The 24,569-nt window shown below is 34.5% G+C and overlaps 1 protein-coding gene across 2 annotated transcripts in view; it reads left to right on the forward strand.

The window, feature by feature from the left end:
* Positions 1-23,981, forward strand: part of fam20b (FAM20B glycosaminoglycan xylosylkinase) — a 43,043-nt gene extending 19,062 nt beyond the window's left edge. For both annotated transcript variants that reach the window (XM_051138843.1, XM_051138842.1), the window contains exons 5-9: positions 1,240-1,349; positions 2,261-2,432; positions 12,173-12,364; positions 18,425-18,484; positions 20,980-23,981. In XM_051138843.1, the coding sequence (XP_050994800.1) occupies positions 1,240-1,349; positions 2,261-2,432; positions 12,173-12,364; positions 18,425-18,484; positions 20,980-21,211 (766 nt within the window). In that variant the 3' untranslated portion in view covers positions 21,212-23,981. The remainder of the gene's footprint in view (positions 1-1,239; positions 1,350-2,260; positions 2,433-12,172; positions 12,365-18,424; positions 18,485-20,979) is intronic.
* The last annotated feature ends 588 nt before the right edge of the window (positions 23,982-24,569 follow it).

The raw sequence follows: 24,569 nt of genomic DNA on the forward strand, positions 1-24,569 counted from the left end.
ACAGAGTTCAAGGAGAGAAAGGCAAGACAAGCGTTTGCGATTAAAAAGTATATAAATGGCATTATTTTTATGAAAATAACCAATCATTTTGCTAGACAAGACCCTTTTTACTTAGCTGTGATCATTTACAACTGCATTTGGGATCGTTTGAAGCTGCATTTAAACTGCATTTTGGAAGTTCAAAATCGGGGCACCATATCAGTCCATTATATAAAGAAAAATGTTGAAATGTTTCCCTCAAAAAAACATAATTTCTTTACGACTGAAGAAAGAAAGACATGAACATCTTGGATGACAAGGGAGTGAGTAAATTATCTGTAAATCTTTGTTTTGGAAGTGGACTTTTCCTTTAAAATAAATCTTACTGGCCCCAAAATTTTGAGCAGTAGTGTAAGAGCCATCTATATTATGGAACATAAAAATGCGTAAAATATTATCTGTAAAATGAGATAATATTAGTATACTGTTAAAAGCTGTCAGTAGAATAAAATAATTGATTAATGTCAACAGTAATGGTCAAATGCTCTAAATTAATATTTTTTTCTCTAATATTTTTCTCTGAACTTATAAACTCACCAGCCCACTGGTGGTCCCAGGCCTAAGTTCAAAAACCCCTGCTCTAGTTGACATTGTGCACAATTTGTTCACTGAAAATTCCTAATCGTAATCTTGATCAATGTGTGATTCATTATGTCATCGAAAAACACTAACATATGCAGCGCAGAGGCCTCCACGGGTCCTGTTTGGTAAATTTGCACTTGCAGGTAAACTTGCAACACTTAATGCAAATCCATTTTGACATTTTGGATTGTCCCATCCATTGCCATCAATATGTCAGTCATCGGAGGGTGACTCACGGAGTGATATTTTAGCAGATTCACTCTGCAATTTAAATGTGGTTGTTTCTCCTGAAACTCTTCTGTGCGTACATGGCCGTTGATCCTCCTAGCAGAATGAAAAATCCGACTTTTATCTGAATTGTGAATAATTATATGCAGAAAGCCAGCAAAAAGTGCTTCCTTTATAATTAGGATGTCAATCACTTCAGTTGCAGTGCGATTGGTTATGATGCTCAACGCAGTCTTGACTACAAAGTGTGAACAAAAAAAGCATTTGAAAGCAGCTGCCTGTCAATGCAGTCAATGCAGGACTTTAATGCTCAAAATACCTGTTTATATTAACTGAATTTATACCTGTGTTGATAACCAAGTGTATATTGATGTCATGATGTCCCTGCAGGATCCTGGGTTTTAGAAGAGCGCCCCTTGTGGTGGGGAGGTTCATGAATCTACGCACAGAGATCAAGCCAGTAGCTACAGATCAACTGCTGAGCACTTTCCTTATGCATGGTCAGTTTCACCCTGTCATTTTTCGATTACACTTTTGGTCAAATGACATGTAGAACTTATGCAATTAACATTCCCGCACTAATCCGTCCATTCAAAACTTTTGAATAGAATGCAGGCGTGTACATTTTGCCCAAATATTATATGTTTTCATTTACTACTGCCATTCAGAAGCTACAGAAGATACTTGCATGTTTCCCAGAAGACAAAAGAAGTTACATTTATCTTCAGATTAAAAAAGTTTTCATCCCCTGGCTTATAATGCATTGTTTTTTCCTTCTGGAGCATCAGTGAGCGTTTGAACCTTCTGTAATAGTTGCATATGAGCTCCTCAGTTGTCCTCAGTGTGAAAATATGAATCTCAGAATCACAAAGTCATTGTTGGAAAAGGTTCAAATACACAAAAATGCTAAAAAAAAAAAAAAAAGGATCCTGAAGGATTTTTCTGAAGAACAGCCGCAGTTCAACTGTTCAGGACAAACAAGGGACTTTACTATATGTAAACATCTTTTATGTGAAATATCTTATTCAGGTCAGTATATATTCTATGAATACTTTTTCTTCAAACTCGCTAAAATACCAGCCTTAGCCAAATCAGAAGTACCGGTACTTACATAGAAACCTATACATCTGTGCTTGATAAAAATGCATTTTTTAAAGAAAGACGTCAGATGGATTTAGCTGGTTTTGCATCTGAACTCTTCAAATGTTGTCTATATTATTTAAGAGTATTGCATCAGTCAAACAGTATTTTTGAGTTCAGATGGATCTGTACTAGTCTGCAGCATAATCCATTGCATAAAAAGATTCATAACCAACCGTCGTCTCTTCAAAACAGTCCTTTCATGAAGCACAATCTCTTCCAGACATTTTTTTAATAATAGCAATTGATGATAATGTCTATTTTCTTGTAGGAAATAATACTTGTTTCTATGGAAAGTGTTACTACTGCCGTGAAACTGAGCCTGCATGTGCAGAGGGTGATGTAATGGAGGGATCAGTTACCCTTTGGCTCCCTGACGTCTGGCCCTTACAAAAACACAGACACCCATGGGGACGGACATACCGAGAGGGCAAACTGGCCAGGTATTGTAATTCTTTCTCTCTCTCACTGGTTTTCTCCCTTCACCAGCTATTTTCATGCTTTGACTAGAATGAGTGTACAGGTACAGGTTACTATATTTAGCATTAGCGGCTCAGCGCAGTTTCAGCCTGAGTTTGTGGTTGGGCTGAGCTGTGTGTAAGTAACTGTTGGTCAGTGGGGACTTTTACAGATCAATACCAAACCCTTGGCCTTTGAGTTGGCTAAGGATGGGATGGTCCAGCATTCAGAATATAACTGCAGAACTTTCACACACGCTGGCTGGCACAGAAACTGCTGATTAAAATAAAGGCACAGCACTTAACTTCAAGACTGTAGGGTTTTTGGTTGCAGGTTTTCCCACCTAAGACATGTTTCCTGAAATGAGGCTTCATTTTTTTCCCATACCTACAAACACAAAACCAAAACTAACACTACTTCTAGTTTTGTGTTTATAGTTTTGAGCAGGATTTAGTTTCTTTTTTTTTTTTTTTTTTTATTACATAAATGCAATAATGCAAAAAGCAAGTTATGTAAAAAACGGCAAAAGAAATAGGTTCTCTCAACAGGAAGCCTGATTGCTTTGTATCATGCTGAAATGACCAAGTCCATTAATTAGAAGTAAACATTGTTAACCTGAAAAGTACTAATAATACTTGCGTAGGAAATGTCTGAATTAGCCACATCTGGCAAGACCCTAAAATAATGTTTGCACAAGACATTTCCTTTGTCTTATTTTTTTTTTTTACTAGTTTGGATTGAGAAAGCAGCCACAGAACTAGGGTTGGGTACTGAAACCCAGTATTAAATTGCTATATTATGAAAGACTGGAGTATTGATAAGCTCTGACGTTAAAGGACAACTCCACTTCCAGAACAACAAATTTACAAATAATTTACTCACCCCCTTGTCATCCAAGATGTTCATGTCTTTCTGTCTTCAGTCGTGAAGAAATTGTGGTTTTTGAGGAAAACATTTCAGCTTTTTCTTCATATAATGGACTTCAGTTGTGCCCCGGATTTTGAACTTCCAAAAAGTAGTTTAAATGCAGCTTCATAGGGCTCTAAATGATCCCAGCCGAGGAAGAAAGGTCTTATCAAGGGGATGAGTAAATTATTTGTGAATTGTTGTTCTGGAAGTGGACTTCTCCTTTAACGGTTTAACGGTTCAAATATATATTTATGTGTATATATATATATATATATATATATATATATATATATATATATATATATATATATATATATATATATATATATATACACACACACACTACCGTTCAAAAGTTTGGGGTCAGTACATTTTTATTGTTTCGTTTTTTTTTTTTGTTTTTTGTTTTTTTGTTTTAAGAAATTAATACTTTTATTCACCAAGGATGTATTAAGTTAATAATGAAAAGTTTATTAAAAGTTAATAATAAATAATTTACATTGTTATAAAATATTTATATTTTGAATAAACACTGTACTTTTTAAACTTATTCATGAAAGAATCCTGAAAAAAAAAAAATCACAGGTTCCAAAAAATATTTGGTAGCACAACTGTTGATATTATCCAACATTGATCATTCTAATAATAAATCTGCATGTTAGAATGATTTCTGAAGGATCATGTGACACTTAAGACTGGAGTAACAGCTGATAAAAATTCAGCTTTTCATCACAGGAATAAATTCTATTTTAAAGTATGTTAAAATAAAAAACATTATTTTATATTGTAAAAACATTTTGCAATATTACTGTTTTTTTTTCTATATTTTTAATCAAATAAATGCAGCCTTGATGAGCATAAGAGACTTCTTTAAAGACTATTACAAGTCTTACTGACCCCAAATATTAGGACATTTTTCTATGATGCATTTTTATTCACAATTTAGAAGAGAGAACATGCTCACACAAAGGAGCTACAGAGCGCACAACATGAAAGCCCTGTTTAACTGTAATGACAGAGGACAACTAAACAATCAAACAACTTCTTACACTTTAGGCCTGTGGCTGTGATATTAAGCCAATTATATTATTGATTTTAATGTTAGCGTCCAAGGAACATAAAAAAATAATATATGAGATAAAACTATTCTATCAACTTCTTTACCTTTACAGTGGTGTACATTCTTTCCTCCGTAAAAATCCCAAACTTAACATCAGAATCAGCACAATCGGTGACTGTTTTAAAATGCGGTCTTTACTGTTGCTAAATTGCAGGATAAAACATTGAATCACAATAATCCGTGTGAGAGATGCTGTTCCCTCGGCTGCAAATTACAAAAATTGGGCTTTGAGTATGTGTCAAATACACACACAAATATGTCAAAGTGGCCGGCTTGAAGAGTATTCACTTAAAACACAGTTTATGTCTTGGACATAAACAGCTGTGAGAAAATTCGATGTGTCAACACGATCTCATAAAAGTGCAATACCACAAGTTTTTATTTGGTGTACTATTTATATGCAGAAATTGACTTTGGTGTGCATGATAAGCAGTGGTTAAGATTAGGGATGTGGGGTAGGTATTTTTTTTACGCCAAAACTGCGTATCATATGCACACCAAGACATTGCATATCATATAAATGTCTAAAATTGTGTATTATATGCACGCCAAACACATGCGTATCATATGCATGCCAAAATCAATTTATGCAATTAAATAGCATGCCAGAGAAAATCCCTCACAGCTCTTGATCTGAATACGTTAGCTTTAATAAGCATTAATTTATCAGAATATACAGAGAAAACTGTGCAGTGTTGATTTTACATTTGGTTATTTTATTAGATTTCTTTTGTAGGCTATATTATACTTGAACAAAAATGTTAGTAGACCTTCATGAAAAAAATAAAGCGCTGTTTATTTCATTTGTATCTATGTTTTATTGTGTTTGTCAGTTTGTTTTACTTTGTTCATGTTCTTACTGCATCTAATCTTATGTATATAAAATGCAAAAAATGTGTGTGTATATTAATATATATATATATATATATATATATATATATATATATATATATATATTATATATATATATATAATATGTGTGTGTATACAGTACTGTGCAAAAGTCTTAGGCCACTAGTATTTTCATCAGCTAAAAAATGGCTTAAAGTCGGTCTTTTGCTGTAGTGTGTCAGTAGGAAATATCAGATTACATTTCTAAACATTAATTTTGCCTTTAATCGTAATAATCCAGTGAGATTTTTGTTTGCACAAGGAGTCTGACAACAGCGAGTGCTCTGCACAGAGATCTGATCTCATCTTCATCTTCAGTCTGTCTGGAATGACATGAAGAAACAGAACAAACTCAGACTAAATCCAGAAGAACTGTGACACAGTCTCCAGGATGCTTCAAGAAACCTACCTGCAAAGCTGCAGCACTGTTAAAAGTTTTAGGCACTTGTGTAAAAATGCTGTAAAATGAGGATGCTGTCATAAATAGATTGTCTTTATCAGTTACCTTCTATTAACTAAATGAAATCAACATTTGATGCGACCATTCTTTGCGTTTACAGCAGCTTTTGCCCTAGGTGCACTTGCACAAAATTTTTCAGGAAGCTTTGCAGGTAGGTCTCTTGAAGCATCTTGGAGACGTTGCCACAGTTCTTCTGGATTTACTCTGTTTCAGTTTGTTCTGTGTCTTCATGTCATTCCAGACAGACTGGATGATGGTGAGATCAGATGTCTGTGTGGAGCACTGGCTGTTGTCAGACTCCTTGTGCAAACAAAAATCTCACTAGATTATTACAATTAATGGCAAACAGAATGTTTGGAAATGTAAACCGATATTTTTTTACTGACACACTACAGCAAAAGATAGAAATAACTTACTTTAAACCATTTTTTAGCTGGTGAAAATACTAGTGGCCTAAAACTTTTGCACAGTACTGTGTGTGTGTGTGTGTGTATATATATATATATATATATATATATATATAATATAATATATATAGATTTTGCAACCCTTGAGCCTGCGGTTTAGGAGTTCTGAGCAATTTCGTACTTTCGATCACTGTAGCACCCTGTCAGGCCGATTGGGGCCTCGGTCACGTTGTAGGCGGTGTGAGCTCATATGTTCAGTAATACGCATTCTGACCGATCTACTCGTTTTTCCCACATACTCCTTGTTACACCCACAAGTCAACAAATAAATAACATTAGTGGGTGAACAGGTGGTGAACTGTCTAATGCGGTACTCACGATCTGTCACGCAACTCCAAATGATGACTGTTTTCTCCGTAAGTATTTGCAAGCTGCACATTTGTGACAAGAATAAAATCCTACATCATTGCCAATACAGTCTCCTCTGTTCTTACAAGATAATCTAGTTTGTTTTTCGCTCTATAATGGGAAAATAAAGGGGGTTCGGAGAAAAGGCGTGTTTTTTAGTCACATCCTTAATCTCATGACTATGTTTTGAACATGTTGTTGTACAAATAACAAAATAAACAAGTAAGATTTTGATTTTCCTTTTGACTTATCTCCAAAGCGTGCACCATTAGTGGATAAAATTTCATGTTGCACATTCACTTCTCCTGAAGGCATTCGGACCCTCTCCAGTGCATCGTCCAACCATTTGCTGGGATAACCCCTAAGGGTAAACTGCTTATGCATTATCATAGCCTGTTTCTCGAACTCAACATTCTCCGTGCAGATTTGTTTTAAATGGAGAAGTTGCGTGTAAGGCAATGCCTTCAAATAGGTTGGGTGAGAGCTTGTGGCGTGTAAAATGCTATTTTTATTGGTAGGCTTGGTATGTAGTATGGTAATTAAGGACGCTGATTTAAAAAAAAAAAACCCTAGTATCAAGAAAAGACACTGAAACGGTATCCACTTCTACATTAAATTTGATTGATTCCACCATATTGTTAAGATGCAAAACAAAATCATCAAGCATGTTTCTAGAACCCTTAAAGAGACAGAATACATCATCAACATATCTTTTCCATAACACAATGTTACTTAGAAATGGATTATTATTCCAAACACATCTCTCTTTTAAGTAGCCCACGGTAATAGAACATAAACCACAGTCTCGAAGGGGTGGTGACTTGGAACGCCGTCTTTTACAAAAAGAGTGCAAATGGATTTTTGATTTGAGATCTTTATATCCTCTCGGTATGAATGAAGAATTGATTTTGAATTGTTTTTTGTTAAAATTCTATTAACATCTTTGTATGGATTAATAATATTTTATCTATGTGTTAGATCAGATCTTTGATTTTTGGATATTGAGTTTTTCTATATAGAGACATTTATTATTCATAAAAATATGTGTATAAGGAAACACTTTTAAGACATTGGATATATACGTCTTTTGTGCCTGCGCACATGTTATGATGTCCATGGTAATACTGATTTAATGTGGTGCAGGTGTGTGCCAATTCATGTGACACTGAGGAGGAGCTTTGTCTCAAAAAACGTTTTGCACTTTTGCACACTTATTGCATGTATTTTTATGACCTCTGATGCAGCATTTAATAAAGATTAATAAATTAATAAAGATTTTTTTGAAGAGGTATAAGCCTGATATGCAACCGTGAGCGGATATTACTTGTTTGATTGCTTTATGTCTTGGATCTATGCACCGGATCAATGTGGGTTTCAGATTTTGGACATTTGGCGTTGCTCCTTTTTTGTGATTTATGTAAAAGTAAAAAGCAATGGTGCATTCAAAAGCAATTTCACTACCCTTCAAATTGATAGTGGCTCCCTAATGGCAAATTATACATAATATTATTGCCTTACTATGTAATTGCAAGGCAATGCAAAAGAATAGAAACTTTTGTTTTGTTTTTTTTAAACTTGACCCAAAATTTGCCCACAATTTACTCACTCTTAAGCCATCTGAGGTGTATATGACTATCTTATTTCAGACAAATAGAATCAGAGTTATATTTAAAAATGTCCTGGCTCTTCCAAGCTTTATAATGGCAGTGAATGGCTGTTGAAATTTTGAAGCCCAAAAAAGTGCATCCATCCATCATAAAAAGTGCTCCACGCAGCTCCGGGAGGTTAATACAGGCCTTCTGAAGTGAATCGATGCGTTTGTGTAAGAAAAATATCCATATTTAAAACTAATATAATCTCTATCTTCACACTAACTGTTGTTTGCACGTTCATGAGACAGTCTCCTCTTGGCTTGTATCAAAATCCTCCGACATTTTACTTCACAAATCCTCGTTTTGTACTTTTGATTCATGACCGGTGTTTTGTTTTGCTCTCTGCTTTCCGTGTTCATTACTTCTCACCAGAGCTTAATGGGGTAATTGTCATTTTTGGGTGAAATGTCCCTTTAAGGGCGTAAAATTGTAGAATTTTATTGAAAGACAAGACAAGGCTAGAACGTGACGATGTTTATTTTTCCGTTGATGAAAAGTTGTGGTGGTAAAACACTGCGTATGTTTACTTTAAATTTCTTTAAAGAGAATTATTTTCCTATTTTTACTCAAAGTAGGGCACCCTTCTACAGAAACTCTGAATATGCCTATAATTTATGACTATGCAGGAAATCCCTAAAATAGACAAAAGCATCAAGCTATTACTGTATTAAAATGCTTTGATCAAACATGAAGACAATAAATATATTATCGGTGTCCTTCTAGACATCTCAGGTATTTTCATAAGAATATAGCCTATATTCATAAGAATAAAGTATTTATAATGCAATGCTAATTGACACAGCACAGTCAGTACAGAATACTATAAAATATTTTTGCCTTACTTCTGTGATGTCATTTCAAATGCACAACAGGTCTGGATTGTTCTGGCTAGCATGGCTTATTTTTTGCTGAAATGAATGATCCCAAACATAACACAATAATAAAAGAAAGTCCAATGCGCACTTTTGCTTTCATTTGGTGCATTGCAAGTGTTCATTTTTGACCATGATTGAGGAGCTCTTGGAGTATATTGAGGGCATTTCCTCTGTTTACTGCTACTCGATGCTGCAGATCTGTATAAAATATATGAAACCTTTTTACATGTCGTTAACCTTATCGTCTCCATCTCTGTCACTTTACTGGAAACCTTCGGTTTTAGCAGGCATCTAATGAAACATGAGTCTAGTCTGGCTATTACTAATCAGCTCATATTGTGACTATTTAAATGTAATAACACATCAATTATTTTGGTCTGAAGTTCTCTGAAACTCTTTCAGTTCTGCAAATTCGGGTATTGAATACATTACTTTTCTGTTTGCACAAAATGAGTCCTAAAATCTGGAAATTTGACTTGGCATTTAGCATTTATGGTTCCATCGTCACAAAGTCACTGGGTTTTTCAATTGGTTTTTGGTGCCTGAAATAAGGTGTGTGGTTAACACAAGCGCAAGATATTTTGTTTTGTTCTGTGACAAAAAAAAATACATCAGGAATACCCCACTCGTGATTTTTTTTGGCTTTTATGCGTTTTGAAAAAAGTGATTGCTAATAAGTAGCAAAATTTATCTTTAAACTTATCTACCCACTAGTCTTTTTTATTCTCATTGTGTTTATACTCACACATCTGCAAACTGTTCTAACTCAGACTTTCCAACTTGTTTTTAATTAAAGGTTAAAAGAGTTTTTGGAAGTTTAGTGATGGTAATGCTGAATCATTTGAAGCAACTGTGGTGTAGTTTGCTTTTAGTAACTTGAGCTTTTTATTTCTGGTGATTGTATTTAAAGTTGTGTTCAGTTGTTTCCCTTATTTCAGTGAGCAAAACATGTAAGAATCATATACTTTTGTTGGTCATAGGTTTTGTTGATCTTATTTTCTGCAGTAATCCTAAAACAAATCAAAAAAATAAAAAATAAAAAATCCTGTTGGCTCTTTGTTAAAGGATTAGTTCATTTCCGGATTTACTGACCCCCATGTCATCTAAGATGTTTATATCTTTCTTTCTTCCGAAAAGAAATTAATGTTTTTGAGGAAAAACATTACAAGATTTTTCTCCATATAGTGAACTTCAGTGGGGATCAACGAGTTCAAGGTCCAAGGTCCAAGGTCCAACTTTAAAATTGTCCAACACCAATGTTTTTTCTTTGCACTTTTGCTTTGTAAACAGTGGATTGGTACTAGGGCTGCAATGATTCCTCAGTTCTATTAGGGTATTACATTTTTTTAAAAATCCTTCATTACATTTTGACCGTGTCAAGTAATCAGCATGTTAAACCCATTTAAAAATCATAATAAAGCATAAAGCTATTAACAATTCACAAACTCTATGATTCAGTTATATAAATATATCCAATTTAGGTTTAATGTATGCGCTTTAATTATTTACATGCGTGCAAGTTACGTACGTGCATCTCAGAGCAGCTCCGTTCACAATAAGTGCTGCTACGCAAACTGTTATTTACATGCATGGAGCGTCTCAAACTTGGGTTTATTAAAACGTTCATCTGGGAACACGTTTTACGCTGTTTCATCAGATTTGTAAGGTAAATAATTTATAAACCTACACAAACACAGGAGAATACATTATCTTTCTTAATATGCTAACTGTTCATCGCAATTTCAACATAAAAGCTCAAACCCTTAGTCTGAATTTGCACGTTTTGATGTCCACATATTCAAGGAATTACAGTGGCTGTAGTTTTTCTATCATAAAGAAATGGCCAAATATTTAAGATTTAGTGGACATTTGAATTAAATGTTGAGTCAATATTAAACCGATTAGATCACTCAGTAAAGTTTAAAAACAATCATCAGGCCGTTGGCGCCCTCTGCGGTCATTTGTTATAATGTGTAATGTGCGTTAGCTCTATCGGTTATAATACATTATGTATTTTAACAGTTTTGTTCAATAAAACCATATGATTGCTTTCTTTTGACACTTTATTTGAACTAATGCTTCATTACTATTATGTATATAGTTTAAGTCATTTTAAAGAATATTGTTCACTTAGGTCTATTCTTATTACTACAAACAATTAAAGTATAATTATCCGATTACTTGATGAATCATCAGAATAATTGACAGATTACTCAGTTACCAAAATAATTGTTAGTGACAGTCCTAGTCGGTACTTTCACATTCGGTCACGCGTGACCTTTCCAACATGATTATATAATGCATGAAGTCCAGCTAGTGCAAGACGAGCATTTGTGGTTAGTATACAAAGTATACAAATTTTTTTTTTTATTTGATTTGGTTTTTTTTAGAGAATGACTGATAGTTTCACTAGATAAGACCCTTATTCCTCAGCTGGTATCGTGTAGTGTCCTTTGAAGGTTTAAACTGCAGCTTGACCCTTCAGCCCGTTGATCCCCACTGAATTCCACTATATGGAGAAAAATCCTGGAATGTTTTCCTCAAAAACCTTCATATCTTTTCAATTGAAGAAAGGCATGAACATTTTGGATGACATGGGGGTGAGTAAATTATCAGGAAACTTTAATTTCACATTTTAGTTATTGATGTAGATCTGTGTAGATCCTAAATGCTATTGTGAAAATCTTCCTCAGGTTCCTTCCTGTTCACACGAACTGCATTGAATCTTTGTCTGTGTATTCATTGCATAAATGTCCTGCGAGAGCACCAAGCTCTTAACATCCCATCAGCCCCCTGCAGAGCTCAGCGGGCATTGTTCTGATTCTGGGCGGTTGCCAGGTGACCTGACACCTGGAACACAGTGAGAGTGAAATTTCTTAGAGACTCTGAGGAGAAATTCACATCAATCCAGAGCAGAATGGAGTAAATGGATGAACACAGTCAAGAGGATGTGTCTGTTTTTATTGATTGTGTTGATCAATGATTCTGTATGTGTGTGTCAGGTGGGAGTATGATGAGAGCTACTGCGAGGCCGTGAAGAAAATGCCTCCTTACGATGCCGGTCCACGACTCCTGGATGTTATCGACACAGCCATCTTCGATTACCTTATCGGTAATGCTGATCGCCATCACTATGAGAGTTTCCAAGACGATGGAGGAGCCAGTATGCTCATCCTTCTGGACAACGCCAAAAGGTACAAAAAAAAAAATGTACAGATCCAGTCGCCTACAATTAATTTCTTATTAAGTCGGTCTTTTGCTGTAGTGTGTCAGTAGAAAATATCAGTTTACATTTCCAAACATTCAGTTTGCCATTAATCGTAATAATCCAGTGAGATTTTTGTTTGGACAAGGAGTCTGACAACAGCGAGTGCTCTGCACAGAGATCTGATCTCATCTTCATCCAGTCTGTCTGGAATGACATGAAGAAACAGAACAAACTCAGACTAAATCCAGAAGAACTGTGATAAAGTCTCCAGGATGCTTCAAGAAACCTACCTGCAAAGCTGCAGCACTGTTAAAAGTTTTAGGCACTTGTGTAAAAATGCTGTAAAATGAGGATGCTGTCATAAATAGATTTTCTTCATCAATTACCTTCTATTAACTAAATGAAATCAACATTTGATGTGACCATTCTTTGTGTTTACAGCAGCTTTTGCCCTAGGTGGACTTGTGCAAAATTTTTCAGGTAGCTTTGCAGGTAGGTCTCTTGAAGCATCTTGGAGACGTTGCCACAGTTCTTCTGGATTTACTCTGTTTCAGTTTGTTCTGTGTCTTCATGTCATTCCAGACAGACTGGATGATGGTGAGATCAGATGTCTGTGTGGAGCACTGGCTGTTGTCAGACTCCTTGTGCAAACAAAAATCTCACTAGATTATTACAATTAATGGCAAACAGAATGTTTGGAAATGTAAACCGATATTTTTTACTGACACACTACAGCAAAAGATAGAAATAACTTACTTTAAACCATTTTTTAGCTGGTGAAAATACTAGTGGCCTAAAACTTTTGCACAGTACTGAATATATATATATATATGTATGTATGCATGTATGTATGTATGTATGTGTATATATATATATATATATATATATATATATATATATATATATATATATGTGTGTGTGTATGTATGTATGTATATATGTGTGTATATATATATATATGTATGTGTGTGTATATATATATATATATATATATATATATATATATATATATATATATATATGTGTATGTGTGTGTATATGTGTGTATATATATATATATATATATATATATATGTGTGTGTGTATATATATATATATATATATATATATATATATATATATATATATATACATATATATATGTATGTGTGTGTATATGTGTGTGTGTATATATATATATATATATATATATATATATATATATATGTGTGTGTGTGATGCGATCTAGGAAAACCCAACACATGGTGAAATTTCACCTTTTTTAGGTTTTGATACCAAATGAAAGCTGGGTTTAAGCCCTTTCCAAAACTGTTCACAGCTTAAACGTAACCAAAGTTATGGCTATCTTAAGTTTGCTAATAGCAATGATTTTCAGGAATGGAATTTTGAGAAAAACAGCTTTAAAGTGAGACGACTTTCACTTTACAGGTTTAACGAGAGCTGTCTGTCAAGTTAGGAGCGCTATACTGCATCGTTACACAAACTAACGTCTGTTTGTCATGTGCATAGTCTCCGAACTTTTGATCTCCCATTTTATTTTTAGATAGCACAAATAATGCTATAATGCTAACATTTCCTGAAAACGTCCCAGCACGAAATCCGACGGGTTTTCCCAGATCGCATCACACATATATATATATATATATATATATATATATTAGTGGTGTCAAAATTAGCGCGTTAACGTAGGCGATTAATTTAAAAAATATTTAACCCAATTAACGCAGGGGCAGGACTAGGTTTGGCCACCCCACCCACAACCACTAAAGAATTGCGTTTATTTAGATGCAGAACGTAATAACGAGTCAAGCACATTAAATGGGAGACTTTTCAGACGTGCGCTCCAACGTCACCTCAGCGCTAGGCGTGAGTCAACTGAGCACGAAAACGGTACCATGATGAGGAGCTTCAGTAGAACATCAGTGAACTGCGGTCAGATGAGATGTTGTCCGGTCATATGTCTGTAAAAACGAATCTTCCTGTCCTGTCAGCCGTTATACTGTGTTTGTAGCACGTGCTCTTAAAGTGCACGCACAAATATGCCTTTGCACGCTGTATTAAGCTGTATTAAAGCTACATTTTCATATTCAAACTTATTAAAGTTACAAATTCATATTCAAACCCAAATGAAACTATGAGTATAAAGTTAGTCATAGTTTTGTCATCAGTTAAGTCATGAAGTTACAAAGCAGGCGACTAAAGATGCCTTAAAACTGTGCATGTAAGCGTTTATTATTTATGAGGCACATTTAAAGCAGTGTCAGATCCGCTTCAAGTGGCAGCAGCAGCTTTTAAAGCAACAGAAGCCAAAATATCCTAATAACTAGCTGCTGTGATGTCTCTTTATCAGAGAACAACAAAAAAAGAGGAAATCAATAACTTCTGTAGTTTTAAACTTTATCTTTAATTTAATTTTTAATTTAGATTTTAGCATTTGATTAACTATTAAGTTTAGCTATATTTTCTTGCTATTTTCAGTTATTATAATAGGTTTATGTAAAGATTGTGTTTTAAGTTCACTTAAATTAAAAGTCTAATAAATGTTAAATTGAAAGCTCTCAATTATACTGTAATGTTGAATGGCTATAGTCAGTGGTTAAATATTAGGAAAAAATTCAGCCGACATCAGTTGGTATCAGTGATACTTGCCTTCTGTCATAAAAAAAAAAATGACATTAAACAAATATCAAAAATATACTTCCCTTATGTTGTTTCTACAGTAATTTGAAGATTGAAAATTATTGCAATGTAAAAGTATAATTAAAAAATTGGAATGTTAGGTGGGATTGTGATAATTAAAAAAAAAAAAATGTGCGTTTTTTTTTTTTTTTTTTTTTTTTTTTTTTTAAACTAAATTGAGTTCCTGCCAAAATCAGTACTGTATCTGGTTGGTACTGAAAAGTTTTTAATTTTACGCAAAATGCGATATCCGCCATGTTATTCTGTCATGTTTTCTCCCTGTTTTTCCAAACCGTGACAAACGCCAGTCTCCCTTCTCTGCAAAATGCAATACATCCGCTCAGCCAATCTCAGCGCACCATTTCACGCACTGTAAACAGTAAAGGCGGCGCTTTCAACACACCCCACATCCTAGTTTTCAACGTTGAGTAATGTATCACAGACATATCTGACGAATCCTTTCATAAACAAAGTGTAGAGAGAGTGTAAATAAAAGATTCATTGTGCAGTGTAGAGAGTTTCGTTGATTGTAATGGAACTTTGTGAGATCACGATGAACTAAGATGAGTGACAGCTTTTAATTATTTTTTAAGGGAGTTTGTAAATGAGATATTAATTTTATACAACAGTTAAATAAACAAGAAGTTAATATTAAGTGACCTACGTTGTCTGACTATAACACTGTTGCCTGATTTTACTCTGTTTCATCGTCAAAATAGTTTGAAACAAAGTCACAACTGAGTCGCTGCGCATCTCCATTCAAACACAGCGGTGTTTCGTTTACGAATGAATGTGCGTTTTCTAGTAAGTCAATGAATCAGTTACCCATTCATAAAAAGACTTTCTTTATCCCTGAATTAATCAGCCGCTCGAACGAATCAAATGAATGTTATGATTCAGAAATTAAATCAGTGACTTGCTCTGACCTACTGGCAGTATTAGTTTCATTTTTATCTTCTTTTTAGTTATTAAAATCATTTAATATTTCTATGTTCAAAATTGTATATTTAAAACATTAATCTCAACAAGAGTTTATGAATTTGATTGGTAACTTTATTCTTATTCTGCTATTTTAATTAAAAATTTTATAAATACGAGCTTATAAATATATTTTTTTAGATGACATACTTTTAATCAAGTTAAAAAATGCCATTACAAAGGTAACAAAATTCCCCTTTAATTCACTTTAAATAGTCAAATATCAAGTTTTTTTTTTAAGTGAGAAGCACAAGTGCTCCTAAAAAGAAAAAGAAGCATAGAGCTCTGATGGTTTTATTGCATTTTGGGAAAAAAAATAATCAGTTTTTATAATAAATAAAAAAATATATATATAGTATATTACATATATATTTATAAATATATACAATGCACAGCATAAATGAATACACCCACTCTAAATAAATATAAAATATGTATTTTCTGTCTAAACTAATATGTATTTGATCACCAATATAATGCATGGAAAGATGGCAAAATTGAAATGTATTAAACATATACTTCATAAAAAACAAAAATATTTCTGCAAATATTTTCTTTAAAATAAGTAAATTAGACAATTTTGTTTAAATGAAGGATTGCAGAAATGAGTACACCCTAGATTTAATTCAGCAAATGTATAATATTCTAGTACTTAATATGTCCTTGAGAACTTTAAGTACAATGCTCTGACCCTTCTTGGCACTGAGTGTATAAGCTCATGACAAAATGCCACATCTGTCCTGTTTAACTGCTGAAGGACGACCTCCTTGCTCTTTTTTTCTAGCATAAACTTGCTCATAACTAAATGAAAACTTAAAGGAGAAGTCCACTTCCAAAACAACAATTCACAAATAATTTACTCACCCTCTTGTCATCCAAGATGTTCATGTCTTTCTGTCTTCAGTCGTAAACAAATTGTGGTTTTTGAGGAAAACATTTCAGGTTTTTTCTTCATATAATGGACTTCAGTTGTGCCCCCGATTTTGAACTTCCAAAATGTAGTTTAAATGCAGCTTCAAAGGGCTCTAAACAATCCCAGCCGAGGAAGAAGGGTCTTGTCTAGCAAAACGATCGGTCGGTCGGTTATTTTCTTCGAAAAATAAAAATTTGTATACTTTTTAAGCACAAAAGCTCGTGTAGCACGGGCTCTGTAACGCACGTCCACGGGTCGTTCTTGAACGATTTGTTCATTTTGAATGAATCTTTAACGTGACTCGGGAAGAACGAGTCGTCTCGGGGAGTGATTCGTTCAGTCGCGCATGTGCAACATCCTATTAGGTTCTGTACTGGAACTAGTTCACCTGTTTCGAGTCTTCAGGTTTTTGGAGTCATTCGTTCATCTTATGGGTCTGTCACGTGATGCTAATTTTGCTAAAATTAACTAAATGACTCAAAAAAAGATTTGTTCATTTTGTTGAACGAGACTCAAAGGTCCGAGTCGGTAAAATGATCCGAACTTCCCATCACTACTACGAATCACGTCTAAGTTCATCGTCTGTGTACTCCGGCTAAAAAAGGTTTCTCCTACAACTTCAGAATCGTCTGACATCTTTGTACCTTTTTGTTTGTAAACAGCGTTTGACTTGCACTTTCTTAGTCTTTGCGCGTTCGCTTTGTAAACACTGGGTCTGTAGTTCCGCCTACGTTCGGAGTGACCTTACAACATGTTTCAATAGTACGTGAACGCACGTGCCAGAACCTGTGACGGGGGGTGAGTAAATTATTTGTGTATTGATGTTCTGGAAGTGGACTTCTTTAAAGTGAAGACCTGATTATTTCAGGAGCCTTGTCACACGTCTATTGTTTTTGAATGTCAGTGGTACTTCTGCTATATTTTTGCTCTTAAAACTATAATTTGGTATTCCTCTTGTACCACTGTTCTATTTTATGCTAAGAAATAAATCTCCTGGCAGTTTTCTCTTAAGTGGTTTCATTGCTGCCAGCATTAAGTCTGAGTGTGATTCAGTAGACTATATAACACTTTTAATTCCCAGGAAATTACTTGTCTTAAAGGTTTTGGTTTAGTATACATACCTGTTCATCAAAAATTGCATTAAACCTACACTATTTTTTTTTTTTTTTTTAAGTTATATTCAGTAATCTTCAGGAGGGTATGTACTCATTTTTAAAACACAACGTTTTATCACTTTGATAATAAAATCTTATTTTCCTAAGTAATTTTGTTCTCTAAAGAACCTCTAAGTTTTAGAGGGGATGTACTCATTTATGCTGTGCACAGTATTGTGTGTATATATTAGAATTATTACATATTATTAATAACTGGGCCTCCACCAGAAAACATTTGAGAAGCAGAGGGTTTTTTTGTTTGTTAGGTTTTTTTTTTTAGACACATGTAGGGATGGTTTGAACTTTTGTGTTTCTCCTGCAGTTTTGGGAACCCAGGTCTGGACGAGAGGAGTATTCTCGCCCCTCTTTATCAGTGTTGCATGTGAGTACGCACATAAACACAGAGTGACCGTTGTCTTCCTTTTACAACCCATTTTGCGTTCCTAAAAATGGCAAGTTTCTGGCAGTCACTTAGTTCATCTGGTGGCTGTGGTGATGAATGCTTCCCCCTCTGACATGCTGTTGACCTTTAGTTAGACAACAGACTTTTGAGTGGTTTTGTCTAGATGAGTGTGAGCCGGGGTTTCTACTCACACATGGACATGGACAGTTCACACATAATTCTCTCTTTTTTTTTTTTTTTTTTTTTTTTTTTTTTTCAATTAAAGACACCATTAGTGGTGTGCTACAGACTTCTGTCAGAAAAAAACGGAAAGTATCACAGGGGTTTTTTTTCCCGCCAGCATAAATGGGTTTTGTTTCCATTCTATGTATGGTTTCCGAGTTCATCACATTACCTTGGAAAAATCATCAAACAACCAGTACTATATTTGTGTGTGACCCTGGACCACAAAACCAGTCATAAGGGTAAATTTTTTTTTAAACTGAGATTTATACATCAGGTTAGGATATAACAATATCTGGCCGAGACACAACTATTTGAAAATCTAGAATCTGAGGGTGCAAAAAAAATCAAAATAATGAGAAAATCACCTTTAAAATTGTCAGAATAAAGTTCTTAGCATATGTATGTATATATTATTAATCAAAAAGTTTTGATATATATGGTAGGGAATTTACAAAATATCTTCATGGAACATGATCTTTACTTAATATCCTAATGATTTTTGGCATAAAAGAAAAATCGATCATTTTGACCCATACAATGTATTGTTGCCTATTGCTACAAATATACCTGTGCTACTGGTTTTGTGGTCCAGGGTCACATGTTGTAATAAATATGGACATTTTCCTACATAAAACTAATCGCAAAGTGATTTTTGGCACTGATTCAAGAAGAATACATTGCTGTTTAAACTTTTAGGGTCAGAAATGACCACTTTAGTTTAGCAAGGATGCATTAAATTGATCAAAAATCATTTATGATGTTTTTAAAATATATATATATATATATATATATATATATATATTTTTATTTAAAAATCTATTTGAAATAAGTCTGTTTATTAAAGTATCAGCATCAAATCAGCATATTAAAATGATTTCTGACATGATGGAGTAAGGATGCTAAAATTCAGCAGTGTCATGTCAGGAATAAATCACATTTAAAATGTATCAAAATAGAAAACATTTGTTAAATTGTAATTGTAATTTTTTTTTTTTTTTAAGTGTTTTTAAATGTACATTTTAAATTTTAATTTTACAGTAATAATAATAAAAAAATCATTTTAATTTATAAAGTCAGTTTTCCAATTCTACAATCACCTGTTTAAGTGCTCCTGACGTGTCACATTTACATTTAAAATCTAAAATAGTATGTTAAATTGTAATAATATTTGTAATAATATTTCACACATTTTTGAACTGTTTTCCTAATCAAATAAATTATTCTTGAGAAGGCTCCTAGTTTTAAAGCCCCATTTTGAAAATCTGAATTTTAATTTTACCATAATATATTTATTAAGCCATCTTTTCACCATCTTTAATCACCTGTTTAAGTGCTCCTGATGTATGACATTTACATTTAATAGATAACGGTTCTGTTAAATTGTTATATTTCTTTTGTTTTTTGTTTTTTTGTTTTTTTTTTTTACTTTTTTCATAATCATTTTAAAATAGATTTATTTTAACATTTACATATAAAATAGATTAAAATAAAAAAGTTATATTAAATTCTTGAGAAGACTCCTAGTTTTAAAACCCCTTTTGAACAGTAACACATTTTAATTTTTAAATTTTAATTTTTAATTGTACAGTAATAAATTTTAATTAATTTATAAAGCCAGTTTTTCACCACCCTTAATCACCTGTTTAAGTGTTCCTGATGTGTGACATTTATATTTAAAATGTATTAAAATAGAAAACAGTTGTTAAATTTGTAATATTTCACACTTTTTTAAACTATTTTTCTAATTAAATTATCCTTGAGAAAAGACTTAGTTTTAAAACACCTAATACATTTTTATTTTAATTTTTTAAGAGCTTCTGATGTGTGACATTACATTTGAGAACTACATACATTCTGGGAAATGAAGCATTCTGTAGGGATATTCAATACTTTTAGTCCTCAGAATGCCTTAGTGCTTCACATACTCATTATCTCCTTAATGAGATATTGATTGACTGAAAAGCCTTATGCAGCTTTAACTGTACATGTGCATTCAAGACTTCCTACCTGACTTTTCGAATTAAAGGCTGCTCACACTGACAGTGATTTCAAGCAACACATCAATCACAAGTCATTCATTTTCAATCAGAGGTAGCGATTTGAGGTGTCACGAGGAACCGTGTCCATTTAACGATGTGACAAAGTTGAGCCGAGATCAGCGTTATGCAAATGTAGAACATTTTTGCTCTTGAATCAAGCAGACGTGATTTGATTTGTTATATCGATCTCATTCTCATTGTATCCAAAAGGGTCCGTGTTTCCACCTGGAACAGGCTAAATCTGCTGAAAGGTGGAGCGTTGAGTTCAGTGATGCGACAGGCCACGGCCCACGATCCCGCCTTCCCGGTGCTGACGGGGCCGCATCTCGCCGCGCTCGACCGCCGTCTTAACGGAGTGCTGGCCACCGTGCGGCAGTGCATGGAGACGCAGGGCGCCGACAACACGCTGATCGAGGACCGCATGAACCTGCCTCATCCTTAAACACACTGGAAAAGCAAGCGAAGTGAAAATGTGTTTGACTCTTAATGCACAGGCTCCTGGAGCCAGAAAACCAGAGGCCACAAGAAGCCTTAAGAGCCAGCCGGAGTTTGTTTTTCACTGGATTCATTCAAGTCAGAACGCAGAGGCCGAGAAGACTCTCCATATTGTTTTGTCTTGCTCTCCGGATGGAGCGAGGAGGCGTTGACAGCATGTAGGTGGACTACACTTCATCTATTTCCTGTTTTTGTTTTTCGTTTCGGTTCGCACTTTTTATTTTTGCCATCAAAGTCTGTTTGCAGGAAGATGGGTGAACAGTTTTACAGATCTGGAATGAGATCAGTAATTAGACAGTTGGAAAGTGACCAAGATGGATCCAGAACAGACTTTTGGAGAACATCTTCTACATTGTACATACAGAACAAGCTTTTGAATAATACCAAGTAATAATATTATTGATCTAAGGATAAAATTAATTATGATAGACTGTGTTCTGTATGCAGGGTGAACACAGTGTTGTACAGAGCTGGGCGGCTGTTGCTACTGATGTTCAGAGAAGATGATGAAGACGACAGCATTGTAAGATTGCTGTGAGGCATTTTCAGCATTAAAAATTAATATTTAAACTTACGGAAGTTCGTACGAACCGTTTGTTTACAAGATAAGCCCTTTGTTATTTAACTGCACAGAAATGACAAAGGCAGCAACCTGTAGTTAAGCAGTCTAGACTACACACAAACACACAAAATCTGTCTAAATGCGGCTTGGCAAGTATTCATGTAAACACAGCTCAGCGCAGATGTCTGGGGGGAAAAATTGGATGCGCATTAGTATATCGGATCCGGGAAGTGACCGCAGCTGTCTGTGTCAATGATGTTAATCAAACAACAACAGAAAATTAGAGGAATCACTCACTGCTGTTGATTGAATGGCTTTTGTAGCTTGGAAGCAGAGGTGCCCAAACCTAAGAATTTAGCTCCAACCCTAATCAAACACACCTGAGAAACCTGATTTATTACATAAGGAGTCTGACAACAGTCAGCATTCCATACTGGTCTCATCATAATCCAGTCTGTCTGGAATGTCATAAAGAAACGGAACAAACCGAGACTAAATCCAGGTGAACTGTGGCAACGTCTCGAAAGAGACCCACCTGCAAAGCTACAGTGTAGGGCTGCACGATTATGACAAAAGTTTAAAAATTATTTCCTTGAAATTCCTTGTAATTGCGATTAATAATTACGATTATCACAATTTACATTGAATGATGTTTTGAATAGCTATATACCAGGGGTGGTGAGCGTCGGTCCTGGAGAGCCGCAGCACTCTATAGTTTTGCTTCAACCTTAATCAAAAGCACCTGAACAAGCTAATCAAGGTCTGAAGGGTTACTAGAAAGCAACAGGCAGGTGGGTTTTAATTAGGGTTGGAGCTGAACTCTGCAGGGCTGCGGCTCTCCAGGACCGGAGTTCCCCACCCCTGCTTTATACCATTGTTTGAAGCAACTGCATGCCACATGTTTATATTATATAGTTTCGTCTTTACATAAAAAGAAAGTAAAACTGTAAGATGTAAGATAACCTGTAGGAAAAATGCACACTTTCTCTCACTCTCTCTCTCACACCCACACACGTTTTAAGAAAGCAGAATAAAGTAAGTGGATTTCTTTGTGTGTGTGTGTGTGTGTGTGTGTGTGTGTGTGTGTGTGCCTTTGGATGATTACATAATTTTGGCATCTGTAATTGTAATCACGCTTAGAAATTCGATTAATTGTGCAGCCCTACTACAGTGCTAGGCGCTTGTGTAAAAATACTGTAAAATGAGGATGCTGGCTGTTGTCAGACTCCTTGCGCAAACAAAATCTCACTGGAGTATTACAATTAATGGCAAAATTAATGTTTGAAAAACTTCCTACTGACACACTACAGCAAAAGATAGAAATAACTGACTTAAAACCATTTTTAGCTGGTGAAAATATTAGTTTTCTAATCATTTTGGCCACCACTGTGTATAATTATGGGCCACTCTACAGAACTGGTGCAAAGTCAGAGATGAAAGTCAGTCTTTTTCCACAAATTTTGTGTGTATGCAAATTGTATAATATACAAGGTACAGTTATAGTAACTATTCAGTTAATTCCCATATTGTTCTTTCAGAAAGTTTTGAAATATTTGTCCTTTCTTCAAATTTGACACTACTGAAACACAGTAATGTATAATTTTAATAAGGGTTTTTGTTATTTTATTAAAATGTTTACAGAGGTAAATCCGTAACATTTACAATTTTAACAATATGTCAAGTGTGGTTTATGAGTTTTGTTTTATTTTGAATCTAGTTTTTGTTTGTAAAAGTTTATAAAAGTTGGTCATACAGATTTCAACCTTAAGTATTCATTAGTTTGAATATACACTGAACCAAACACCATCATAACATCTTAGTTGATAATTTAGTTTTAATAACTTAGTTGATGTTTCGGTCGTGACTGCACATTTTCAGTACTGACAGTTTTGTTTTGTTAGCGACCACCATCACACTACAGAATTTCAACTCGCATACTAAAACACTACTAAAATATACTAAAATACAAAAACAATTGCATCACTATGCTAGAATTGTTTATTTTTTCCCAAATAAAGGATTATGTGTTTGCTTTTGTCACTCCCGAAACGTTGACGTTTCGGTAGTGGTAATTTTAGATACTTTTAAACCTAGATCAAAGATGTTAAAGGGATAGTTCACCAAAAAATGAAAATTTAATGTTTATCTGCTTACCCCCAGGGCATCCAAGATGTAGGTGACTTTGTTTCTTCAGTAGAATACAAACGAAGATTTTTAACTCAAACCGTTGAAGTCTGTCAGTCATATAATGGCAGTCAATGGCTACCAAATCTTTGAGAGTATAAAAAAAACATCCACAAACAAAACCAAATTAAACCCTGTGACTCATGACGATACACTGAGGTCCTAAGAAGAAAACTGAACTCTTAGGTCCTAAGAGAAACTGAACAGTATATATATATATATATACACACACACACACACACACACACATATATATATATATTTTGGTACCTCTGATTCACCGCTATGTCCTATGACATGTGTACATGCTGTGGCGTAGTATACGCAAGCGCAAGCTTCCGCCACACCAGAGCGCGTACACGTCACGCGCCAGATGATGTGCATGCGCTCAGGACAGTAGGGCATAGCGGTGAATCAGAGGTAAAAAATTTTTTTTTTTGGCTCTCAAAGATTTGGTAGCCATTGACTGCCATTATATGACTGACAGACTGCAACGGTTTGAGTTAAAGTTCTTTCTTTGTGTTCTACTGAAGAAACAAAGTCACCTACATCTTGGATG

Source organism: Labeo rohita, chromosome 20 (assembly GCF_022985175.1).
Source record: "Labeo rohita strain BAU-BD-2019 chromosome 20, IGBB_LRoh.1.0, whole genome shotgun sequence".
Lineage (NCBI taxonomy): Eukaryota > Metazoa > Chordata > Actinopteri > Cypriniformes > Cyprinidae > Labeo > Labeo rohita.